This window comes from Pogona vitticeps, chromosome 8, assembly GCF_051106095.1.
Source record: "Pogona vitticeps strain Pit_001003342236 chromosome 8, PviZW2.1, whole genome shotgun sequence".
NCBI classification, from domain to species: Eukaryota; Metazoa; Chordata; class Lepidosauria; order Squamata; family Agamidae; genus Pogona; species Pogona vitticeps.
The window spans coordinates 1595566-1607551 of record NC_135790.1 but is presented as its reverse complement, the minus strand read 5'-3'; the positions used below and the strand labels follow the sequence as shown (position 1 = coordinate 1607551).

General features: G+C 44.8%; 1 protein-coding gene across 1 annotated transcript; it reads left to right on the top strand.

Moving 5' to 3' along the window:
* The first annotated feature begins 1763 nt into the window (after positions 1–1763).
* On the top strand, positions 1764–9730 carry LOC140701854 (gastrokine-1-like). The gene is made up of 6 exons (XM_072978984.2): positions 1764–2748; positions 3605–3742; positions 5636–5740; positions 6692–6824; positions 7930–8031; positions 9113–9730. Exons 1-5 carry the CDS (start codon positions 2674–2676, stop codon positions 8019–8021), a joined length of 543 nt encoding a protein of 180 aa, XP_072835085.2. The 5' UTR covers positions 1764–2673; the 3' UTR covers positions 8022–8031; positions 9113–9730.
* The last annotated feature ends 2256 nt before the right edge of the window (positions 9731–11986 follow it).

Genomic DNA, 11986 nt, shown 5'->3' with positions numbered 1-11986 from the left:
GTGATATGACAAACATTTATCACCACTTGAGGGAGCACCTCTTCTAAAAACATGCTGGAGTTTATCACTTATCTTGAACCATGCCGATGTTGGTGCTGATGCTGCCCCTCAGCCCTACATCTTAGTTATTCTCCCTGTTTCCTTGACGCAGTGGAGGCTGATGGCTCCCATATCAGTGGGCAGTTGATCTGCTCTGGCATGCAGTCTAAACTTTGAAGAAACAATCCAAATTATAAACTTATTTCAGGGATAGTGTTATCTTCTCTCGTCCTTGTGAAGTTCAGCTTAAAACCCAGAGCCCCATCACTGCCCCAATGATATTGGATCAAACAGACTCAACCGCCTACACCTTATTCATCACCTTTTCATCCTTCAGCATCCTTTTGAAATGGGTCCACTTGATGAGTCGCAACTACCACCTTCTTATTTCTACTCTTCTCTGAATGGCAACCCTGGAGGGGTGGGTGGAGGAGGAGGAGGAGGAGGAGGAGGAGGAGGAGGAGGAAGAGGGTAGCCAGTCAACAAAAACATGACACTTCCAATGAATATTTGCTTAAGTCTTGTAACTTCAGAAGTGGAGTTGCATAGCTGGGAGACAACACCTCAAAGTCAAATATCTTTGGGCTTCTCTTCCCTCTTAGAGCAAATATCACATAACAAACCACAATCAAAATCTGAAGTTCTCAAGCACATTCCACTCACAAGGACACACTAAACATGGCATGTGATCCCAATCTTATGGATACCTCTGTGGCTTAGGCCTCTGGGCTGCGGATCCAGAGGCTGGGGGTTCGATTCCCCACTGGGCCTCCTTGACCAGGGCTGGACTTGATGATTTATCTACAGGGTCCCCTCCAGCTTTGCAGTTCAAAGATGATGATGATGATGATGATGATGATGATGATGATGATGATGATGATGATGATGATGATTCTCGGGGGGACCAACAGGTGGAAGGGGTGAGGGAGGAGTGGGGGAAACATTCCTTCTCAATGCCCTTCAGGAAGAGCTGATCCCCAACCCCAGAGGAGACCTGTGATCTAGTTGGCACCTGAAACTCATTCCTTTCCAGCAGTACAGATGGGAAAACACGACAAGGACAACCAAATTACTTTTAGTCATCCTTTCCGTACTAGTTTTTGTTGATGCTAAAGTTGAGGGCAGTTTCTAAAGAGATATTTTTCAATGCATCCTCCTTCACCATTCAGAGAACTTGGTTTTTATATCCTGTTGAGAGGCTTCCAACTTACAGCAGCCTCATGAATCCACAGCCTCTGAAGCCAAGATCCTGTCTTCAGCACTGATGTTCAGGTCTTGTAAACTAATGTCTATGGCTTCCTTTACTGAGTCAGTCCAACCCATGTTCAGTATCCCTCTCTTCCTGCTGCCTTCACCTTTTCCCACCATGATTGTCTTCTCCAGTGAGTCGTGTGTTCTTATGAACAGAGAATGATGTTCTTTCTCTGCTTCTGTAGGGACTTCAGGCTTGATTTTATTTAGAATTCCCATATCCCCCCCCCTTGACCTTTGCAGGGCCTTTATGAGCAAGTGGCATAGGTCCACCCGTGTAAATTCCTGTGGGTTGCAGGATGTCCATATCAACCCAGCTGCAGATGGCTGGCCTGCTGCCCATTCTACCCAGTCGGTTGGTGGTAATTTGGGCAACCTCTGGGTGGAATGACCTTGGGCTTAGGCCCCAAGGTCCAGCCATCGCTGCATCATTTCCTGCTTATCCAATGTGAGAACAGAAAGTCCTAGGGCGATTCAGTCTGGAAATGTAGAATCTGGTTCCAAAGTTCTTAGAGCTTGATCTTGCCATCTTGCCTTTCTCATGGGGTCTTGGAACGGTAAATGAACATTGTATTGTCTATGGTGACATGAGCATTTTAAGAGAGTGACAACATACAACTACATTACACACAACACAGAGATGGACATCCTTTGTGAGCGGGCTCTGCATTCAATCCCTCACGAAAGATGTTGACAAGAGGATAGGAAAAAGTTAGAAAATATCACAAGAAAACTGAAGGGCCAAAATCGCTGTAAAGCACCGTGTCAGCATGCAAATATTTGACTTTTGTAAGAAGAGGCAGACAACACCTATCTAGTCTCATATGTAAATATATAACAAAAAATATTTAGTTTTCTCTTGTACTTCTCATCGATACAAATAAGAACAATAAATATTTGATTGCAAACTGCATGTATTTGGATACTCTCATAACTAAGTATATAAAGAATGATGACTGTGAAAGGCTGCTAAATTCTTCCTCCTTGCTTCACTTGACTGGTGCAGTTTTGGAGCCAGAATGAAGACCCTTGTAAGTACGCACGTCTGTTTCAAAAAAATATGAGGTGAAGTAAAGCTGTCATTCCCGTCTAGGTCTTGGTGTGAATTTGAGAGACAGAGGAGCTGCTCAGGTAATCCTGTGGTATCTCACAGGTATGTCTCTCTAGAACTACTGCATGTTTCTATCCTTAAGATTTGATTTGACTTCCTGTCCAAAAAAGAAAAAGTTTATTTAAGAGGAACAAGTAAGTACACTTAAAAGAGACTCAATTATACACATGGGCTTTGTGTCTAAATAAATAATTCAGAGGGGCTTTCAGCAAGAAACAGGAATAGGAAATGTTTGGGCATTTTTGAAAAGGTGTTTAAAGTGTCTTATTTTCATGGTTCCTCCCTCTTTGCAGATTCTGGTTGTCAGCCTCCTGGGGCTCTTTATGGACTCAGCTTTTGCGAGTAATGTAAGTAGCTTGTTTCGCTTATAATCTGTTCTTACTCCATACCTTTGCCTCTGAACCACAGCCTGTCTGGGAATCCTGTTTCCCCTGTGAGACGTATGAGTTGGGGATTCCCTAGGCAAGCAAGCTAATGCTTAACTGAGCCACAGATTCACTACCTGGCCTCAGATAAGCCTTACAAACACAGCCTCAACTCTTCATAAAATGGGCATAATCTTGGTGGTCTATTCTGCAGGCAAGGCCTTCCTTAATTCCTCTTCTCTGGGTCCTCCTGCCTCCAGAAGTGAGATGGGTAGGGTAGTTCTGTCATGGGACCCCGATTACCCTGATGGGTGTGGAACCCGGTGCCCTATTGCAGGCTTTAACAGTCTTACTCTGACATTTGAAGACTCCTGTGTCAAAAATCCCCATGAAGGGCATGGACAACTCAAGCTTTGGTGCCCAAGATGAAAACATTTGAGAGGCCAATTTTCTTATTGAAACAAACGCTGTTCTCTTTTCATCTGATCAAAGTCTATAAAATAGAACCTCATTCATGGGGGGAGGCCGCGGCAGCTCACAGGCATTGCATTCATGCCGTTCTACGTTCCACTTAGGTTGCTATTTCAGTTCACTTCCAGTTGCAGTTCCACTTTGGCCCCCCAAAAAGTGCAGCAGTCAAGCCGGTTTCCACACTGATCCATTGTAGCTCCAAACCCAGAATGGACTTCACTGCCAAATGGAAGTCACTACCTTCTCCTATCCCTGGTGTCCTTTTCTTTCCTCCCCTTTCCCATTTGCCACAAGGGTGGACTGCAGACCCTTCAGGCTTTCCCTCTCCTCCTCCATGGAGAGATTAATGGTAGCTCTTCATCTGTAGGCCATCCAGCTGATAAACAAGGACAATCAAGGGAGCACCGTCTACCAAACTGTGAACATCAACCACAACACCAACGTTGCTGCCTTCAACGTTTACTCTGGAACACATTCGACCAACGCCGTTGTCGACTACAACAATGTGAGCAAGCTTCTCTTGTTATCTACTCTGTGTGTGATGTTGCAGAGAGCATGGGTGGCAGGGAGGTCCACCCTTCGGCCTCCTGGGGCCATCCAATGAATCCACCCTAACAGAATAGCAGGGTGTTTCCCCACAGGTGTGCAGTGAACATGTTCTCACCGCTCGAAGCATTGGTTACAATTTTTTCCCCCTGAAAACAAAGACAGATAATATGAAACAGATTGTATTTTCCACATGGTCAAGTGAGAAGAATTCCACAAGGGCAAAGAGCATAGATGTCTTTCAGCCAGATCGGGGGATTGCCTGTAGAAATGTTGAGGTGGGGAACCCCACCCCACCCATCTACAAGCCACCCATGGCCAAGTGTCAGGATGGCCTCTTACCTCATGTTCAAGTTTCTGAATTATGGGTGGTCAATGGTGTTGCTAACCAAGGAGAGGCACTTTTGGAATAAACCACAAGAATAGATCTGAATACAAGATCATGAAATAATATTTGAGGCTCTGGGAAAAAAACACCCTTTGTGGACCTTTAATTAAATGACCTTCCCTCAATTTTAAAAATAGTATGGTGTCAACTAGATATAAACTGAGATGTTGGTGTTGCTGGTCTTCGTTGGTGCTGCTGTTCACTCTACACAGGGTGCTAAGCAAGGAACTTCAGTTGATGTTCATTCACTGGTTTTTGCCATGGGGGCCAACGGGGGCCAACAAGGGCTCCATTTCCTCCTCCTGGGGGTGGGGCAGCCCTAAAGCAAAAGCTGTGGCAAGAGAAGCCCATCCAGAGTTCAGCTTAAAGGCGATGCAGAAGTCTTGCAATCAGAATCTTACTAGAGACCTGAAGGAAAATAGCAATCCAAAGTCAAGGCAGTCCGGTTGTATCAGTAAACCACCAGGAAGATTCCAACAAGCAGTCTGAACCATCACTCATGACTTGGGAGTCAGCAGGTAGAATCAGAATACAGGGAAGGCAAGAGTTGAAACCAGGCTTCCTTGCTACTTCTATTCGTTGCTCCCAAAGTGATGGGGAACTATCCATGGTGCTGAATCCACAGGGTGTGTGTGTTTACTTTTCAGCATCTTGGATTGCAACTGTAATGTTCTGACTAAAACACAGAGCAGAATTCACTGTCCCACTAACAGCAGCCTCCCTTGGAATGGAAGACTATCCCCAGAAAGAAAGAGGTGATGATTGACAACAGGTAGCAAATGCCCATCTGAAAACAGTGGGCAAGAGACAAGTGGGAGCTCCGATCCAATGTGGGTGAGGTAGATACACATGGTAGATACCTGGCTATGCTAGCCATTCATGCCAAGCTGGGAACAGATAACACTGCAGTGAAAGGCCAAAACTGGCCTCTCTTTCTCAAGGTAGTAATTTACTCACGCAGCATACACAGTGTACATACAGGGTTTTGCAAACCATTTCTGGAACATTAGAGGCCACTGTCCTACAAGGCGCTGATCCTGCCCAAAGGCATGTTCTAGGCCCTCTCTGGTCATGCACCAATGCAGACGGCATTTTCTGAGGCCTCTACAGAGTTGTTCACGTGGAATGAAAGATGGGAAGGTGAGCCAGGCTGAACTTCAAGCTTGCACGGGAGGGAAACAAGGGAAATGGGGACCGGGAGAGGCCCAGGAGAGAACTGGGACAAATACGCACAAAGGGAGTAAAGGTTAGGGGGGTCATTTTAGGCAGCAGAGTTTCCCATTTGGCCAGCAGTATAGAAGACAGAGGGAAATTATGCCTAGCTTTTGAGATAAAGTGCAAATTGATGGGTGATGCCATCTTCTTTCAACCCAGATATTGAGTTCTGATTCTCAGCGAGAAGAAAGGATTTCTGGGAAGGTCTGGAACAATTAGATGATGAACATTCACCTTTGTGCCTTCCAGGGTATTATCATTTATCAAATGCCTTACAAGAGGATCTGTGTCGTGTCCAGGATGAACAAGCAGACCTTTCCGAATATATCCCAGCTTGAAAACATGATCCATGAGGTATTTAATAGAGACATGGGAACACAGTTGGTTCCCCGTGGCATCTTGTTTTTGCAATGAGAGTCATGCAGGACGTGTAGCTGCACGGCATGTATTTATGGGAGTATGAAGGTCAAACTACACATTACATTGGTACAGCCTAACAAGATAAAATTCCACTGTTATTCCACACCTCAACAATCGTTACCTGCAAACTGAGCTGGTTTTGAACTCCTGGGGGTCAATGATAAAGCAAAGTAAGATGAAAAGCTCTTGTTGTGACAATCAGATGCTTCCTGCACTTAATGAATCCCTACTTCAAATTATGTTCTCAGTGTAATGTATAGTTTGACCTTGAGGCTGGTGTAGAAGTTCTGCATCAGAGGAAAAAGCTAAGAAGACACTGGACAAGAGCTGCTGCTGCATTTTGCGTCATGTAACATGTCAACCAATCTGAGGATTTTGGTGGGAAATTTCATGGAGAGATTCTGATCTTCCCGGCTCACAGCTTCCAAGGGGTGTTCTTGTCTTTGCCGTGTTCTGTTGGCTATCTCTCAAAAACCCATGCTTTGCTCTGGAACCTGCTGCCTCCTTATTAAATCTATGTCCCACTCCTTGAAATTAATTAAATCCCATTTTGTAAACCCTTCTCACAAGACTGAGGTCTACTCTTGTGTTTCTTTTAAGTAAGAATTGCTGCACAGCTGTGGAGGCAGATTACTTTTATGAGCCGAACTGTGTAACCGTTAAAAACCCTGCGAGGAGGAGCGTCTTCTGAGCAGAAAGTCCTGCTGGCGATATTGCAAGACACGTTGACTTGGGCCTTAGCCCGACCCTTCTCAAGCAGAAGGGCGGGTTTTCTTTCTCACCCCTTGGCCGAGGGTGCTGTTAGGCTGTGGCCTGCCGAGTCTGAGCAACCACACAAAGGCCGTGTCCAAGTTCACTTAACCGCTTTGCCTTTCCTCAACGCAGGGGCAACCAGTGAACCCCCTTCAAAGAAGCTACGGGATTTCTCGCAGGCGTGTGACCAACTTGGTTCAACTTGGAGGCCCCATCCAAGCCATCTGTGGAGGGATGACCACCTACTGGGCGACTGAGTACCAAAGTGAGTGGGGCCCGAATTTCACTGTGTTCTTAACACCAATGAAAAATAACACTATTTCATGGATATCACTGCAAAAAGGGGAACATTGTATCCTGAACATACTGTATCTAGACACATCATGAAGGAGTGAGACCTGACTAAAGGGGTAGAGGTTGGAGAATCTGATCTTGCAGGAGCATCAAAGTCCAGTTCTGGGTTTGAGCTTTTGCAGGAGCTAAGCTAAGCTCAGCAATATGAAAAGCCACCCTTAAAGTTCAGATTAAAACCAAGAGTGGCTTCCCAATCCCCACAGCTTTGAAATCCCAGTGTACACTGGGCTGAAGTCTAGTTTTTCTGTGAAGCAAAGAGCCTGTACCATCACACCATGAGTCCAGAGATGTTCACCCACAAGGGATCATTAATGGACTCCCCTCCCCTCTAATTCTTCTGAGTACAGTAAATACGGAAGAGAAATTGTAAATATACCTTTTCTGTGCAACAGTGCAGTTTTGACTTCTATTACTAATCAAGTAGCCGAATTCCTCCTTATTGTTACAAAGACCTCCCCCGTCCCCATTTCCCCACAAATTTTCTCGAACCTAACCTACTATAATCCCTAGCCTGCTCCCCCCTCTATCTGGAACTGGAATGTAACTACGCTGTGCACTCACTTGTATTTTATAATGCCAATAAAGGTTTACAGAGAGAGAGAGAGACTAAAATGCACGGGGCTGCAAAAAATGTGGGCCCTGTGCTATGGATATTTTTAGAATTTTAACATCTGTTTCCATTGTACATTTTAATATCTGTTTCAAAAAACCAAAAAGTAACTTTTGAATAAAGGAATAAAGAGTTACTTTTAAAAAGTCGCCTAGAGTGGTCGTTCAACTAGAAAGGCGGGATATAAATGCAATAATAAATAAATAAATAAATAAATAAATAAATAAATAAATAAATAAATAAATAAATAAATAAATAAATAAATGTAGCTATAAGGATAATTAATTACTTGGAATGTTTATAAAAATAATTGTTGTTAATTATTTAAATAACTTCCCTGGTTTGTAATTTAAGAGTGTACATTGACTCCCTTGCTGACCCATATATAACTTTCTTTCCTTTTCAGAATCATCTCTTTCACTCGGAGGTGGACTCTGCGCAGGAGTGAATCTTCTCATTCTGAATGTGAACCTCTGTGGAGGCCTTTCCCTCTTCTAAACAAGATCTGGTATACCTCTCCCAGCTTCTTCATCCTATCTTGTATATTCCCAATCTACCAAATTTGCTAAAACAAGCAACAGCCAACCCCCAACCCTTGCGTTGTGGGGAAGATTGATGGCTCTGATTTGGGGAAGCTTTTAGACCAAAGTTTACAGGGGGTCTCCAAAGTTCAGGGGCCTGTCCCATAAATATGTTCAGGACCTTGGAAAGCTCCTTTAACATTCAGACTACAATCTCGAGTGGATTCGCCGACTGCCCCCTAAAATCAGAGCCACCAGCTTTCCCAGATGTGTGGTTGCCAAACAGCTGCTTATCAACAAGGCAAACAATGAAAAGAGGATTATGTGGGTGAGATGCTCCTTTCTTGATGAGAGACAACTTGTAATGGTCTCATCAACTCCAACGGTGGCTCTCTAAATCCATTCAAATATTGGTACCCCCACTAGCCCCCAAATATTTTTTTTAAAAAAGAGAGAGTAACTTGCTCCATCTCTATGCTGTTACCTGAGGAGGGGTGTTTGGAAATTAGACATTGGGACTTTCAAATCAAACGGTGGTGGTTGATGATGGAACTGTAAAGCGATGCAGTAGCACTCAATGTTTATGTCTCTCCCTTAAGTCTCCTCTGATGTTTGCATAATGATGGAGACATTTTGAGGAATAACTAGGCTGGCAACAAGCGTCTTGATAGCAGCAACCGGGGTGTTGGCAATGGTTTTCGGTCAAAGTACTGGTGTCGGGATGTCTGTTCTGCCCAATTGATGGTTCTGATTTCCACGCCCACCATAGCTATAGGTCTAAAATTGTGGCTCACTCACCAAATGTTTTGTGGATGCTGGAGACTAAAATGATGTTTCCAGAAGGGGTGGAATAAATCTGCTAATTGTTGGTTAGATACACCTCTTAAGCATATACTTGAATTACATCTTGGCATTGCTTCATTCTGAGGGGAGGTTGGTGTGTCCGTTAACTTTACACTCTGAGGATTTCGTGAACTTGTTTATTTTTGCTAAACTATGCACCGGTTTCATGAAATTTGAGGATTTTATAGATTATATATTTTGCTAAATTATGTGCCTGTTCCGTAGGAATTAACCGATGGCCAGTGGGAATGGATTCTCTCCACTCTTATGGTGGCTCAGCAATGAATACAGTAACGCTGGAAGACCCACCTTCTCTTCATCGATGGGCTGAGGACCTTTTCCAACACTGGACCATGTGACTTCTAATTGGCAACTGCAAACAGAGACAAACTTAGATTTTGGGCAATCTCTCATCAAAGAGTCTTGCTGATGTAAGAAGATGGGGCTTATCGGTAATTTGATAATATCTCTGGCAAATCACTGGAAAGGTGTCAAAAGAAGTATTCGATCTTTCGCCACAACAGGAATAATGAATTGAATGAGGACGTCGATTTACACATGATTGTAAACATGCAAATTAAGGAGAGGAGCATGAGTGAGAATACTTTCAAGTTCATCAATAAACAACAATGAAACGCATGAGTTGAATTATGTAGTCTTAGTATGGAAACAGATGTTTTCCCAAAAAGAGCCCGTATCTTCTGCTCTGACATCATTTTAACTCCCACCATGTTAGTATATCCTATTCCTAGTGCACACATGTGTAATTAGACCGACAGAGAAAGCCTTTGTCCGGGTTTCCACATGTGCTGGTGAAATCCTCCAAGTATCCCATGATCCAGTTCTTCCTGTCCCTCTGTCTTGATCCCTCTTCACAGCAATCATAGAAAGCCCGTCCTTCAAAAATCTCCCAAGATCTGATGCTCCAGGATTGCTTCGCCAAGGCTGGCTATGCCCTTTGTGTGCCCTCCAAGCGCCTCTCCCCATCCTGAGTTGAATAAGAGAAGTTAATGACAAAATACACAATTCAGCCCTACATCTTAGTTATTCTCTCCTCTCCTTTCCTTGCCGCAGTGGAGGCTGATGGCTCCCACATCAGTAGGCAGTTGATCTGCTCTGGGAGGCAGTCTAAACTTTGAAGAAACTATCCAAATTATGAACTTATTTTAGGGATAGTGTTATCTTCTATTGTCCATGTAAAGTTCAACTTAAAACCCAGAGCCCAGTCAGTGCCCCAATGATATTGGATCAAACAGACTCAACTGCCTACACCTTATTCATCACCTTTTCATCCTTCAGCATCTTTTTGAAAAGGATCCTCTTGATGAATCACAACTACCACCTTCTTATTTCTACTCTTCTCTGAGTGGCAACCCTGGAGGGGTGGGCGGAAAAGGAGGAGGAGGAGGAAGACGGTAGCCAGTCAACAAAAGCATGACACTTTCAATTAATATTTGCTTATATTTGACCGGAACACGGCCAAAGAGCCCGAAAAACCCACAAGAATCAGTATTTGCTTAAGTCTTATAACTTCAGGTCATCTGTCTGCATTAGCTGGGAGACAACACCTCAAAGTCAAATATCTTTGGGCTTCTCTTCCCTCTTAGAGCAAATATCACATAACAAACCACAATCAAAATCTGAAGTTCTCAAGCAGATTCCACTCACAAGGATGCCCTAAACATGGCATGTGATCCCATTCATATGGATACCTCTGTGGTTTGGGCCTCTGACTGTGGATCCAGAGGTTGGGGGTTCGATTCCCCACTGGGCCTCCTTGACTGGGGCTGGACTTGATGATCTATCTACAACAGAGGTCCCCAACTCTTGGTCCGTGGCCCAGTGCCAGTCCGTGGTCTGAGCCGGACTGGGCCGCTGAGACAGACCTCCCGTCCCACCCACCCCCCCGCATGCACTCACTCCCGCACAGCCCATTTGCGCCTGTGTGCGCACTCCAGCACACCCGTGCGAGTGCCACGCCACCGATTGCACATGCATCCGAGTGCAAGCACACCTAGACAAGCGCTGCACCACCGATTGCACATGGACACGAGCATGGGGGGGGGGGTCCCATTTTCCCCAGCCAGTCCGTGGACCGAAAAAGGTTGGGGACTGCTGATCTACAGGGTCCCTTCCAGCTTTGCAGTTCAAGGATGATGGTGGTGATAATTCTCGGGGGAACCAACAGGTGGAAGGGGTGAGGGAGGAGTGGGGGAAACATTCCTTCTCAATGCCCTTCAGGAAGAGCTGATCCCCAACCCCAGAGGAGACCTGTGATCTAGTTGGCACCTGAAACTCATTCCTTTCCAGCAGTACAGATGGGAAAACACGACAAGGGCAACCAGATTACTTTTAGTCATCCTTTCCATACTAGTTTTTGTTGATGCTAAAGTTGAGGGCAGTTTCTAAAGAGATCTTATTCAATGCATCCTCCTTCACCATTCAGAGAACTTGGTTTTCATATCCTGTTGAGATGCTTCCAACTTACAGCAGCCTCATGAATCCACAAGCCTCTGAAGCCAAGATCCTGTCTTCAGCACTGCTGTTCAGGTCTTGTAAACTAATGTCCATGGCTTCCTTTACTGAGTCTGTCCAACCCATATTCAGTATTCGTCTCTTCCTGCTGCCTTCACCTTTTCCCACCATGATTGTCTTCTCCAGTGAGTCTTGTGTTCTTATGAACAGAGAATGATGTTCTTGATGTAGTTAGCTTTGCTTCTGTAGGGACCTCAGGCTTGATTTGATTTAGAATTCCCATATCCCCCCCCTTGACCTTTGCAGGGGCTTTATGAGTAAGTGGCATAGGTCCACCCGTGTAAATTCCTGTGGGTTGCAGGATGCCCATATGAACCCAGCTGCAGATGGCTGGCCTGCTGCCCATTCTACCCAGTCGGTTGGTGGTAATTTGGGCAACCTCTGGGTGGAATGACCTTGGGCTTAGGCCCCAAGGTCCAGCCATCGCTGCATCCTTTCCTGCTTATCAAATGTGAGAACAGAAAGTCCTAGGGCGATTCAGTCTGGAAATGTAGAATCCGGTTCCAAAGGACTTAAAGCTTGATCTTGCCATCTTGCCTTTCTCATGGGGTCTTGAAAAGGTAA

Bases quoted from the DNA above. Each gene is read 5' to 3' on its own strand.
- LOC140701854 (XM_072978984.2), top strand. From the start codon at position 2,674: ATGGTTCCTCCCTCTTTGCAGATTCTGGTTGTCAGCCTCCTGGGGCTC. The intron at 3,743-5,635 runs GTGAGCAAGCTT...TGTGCCTTCCAG, and splicing joins CCGTTGTCGACTACAACAAT to GGTATTATCATTTATCAAAT. The intron at 5,741-6,691 runs GTATTTAATAGA...TCCTCAACGCAG, and splicing joins TTGAAAACATGATCCATGAG to GGGCAACCAGTGAACCCCCT.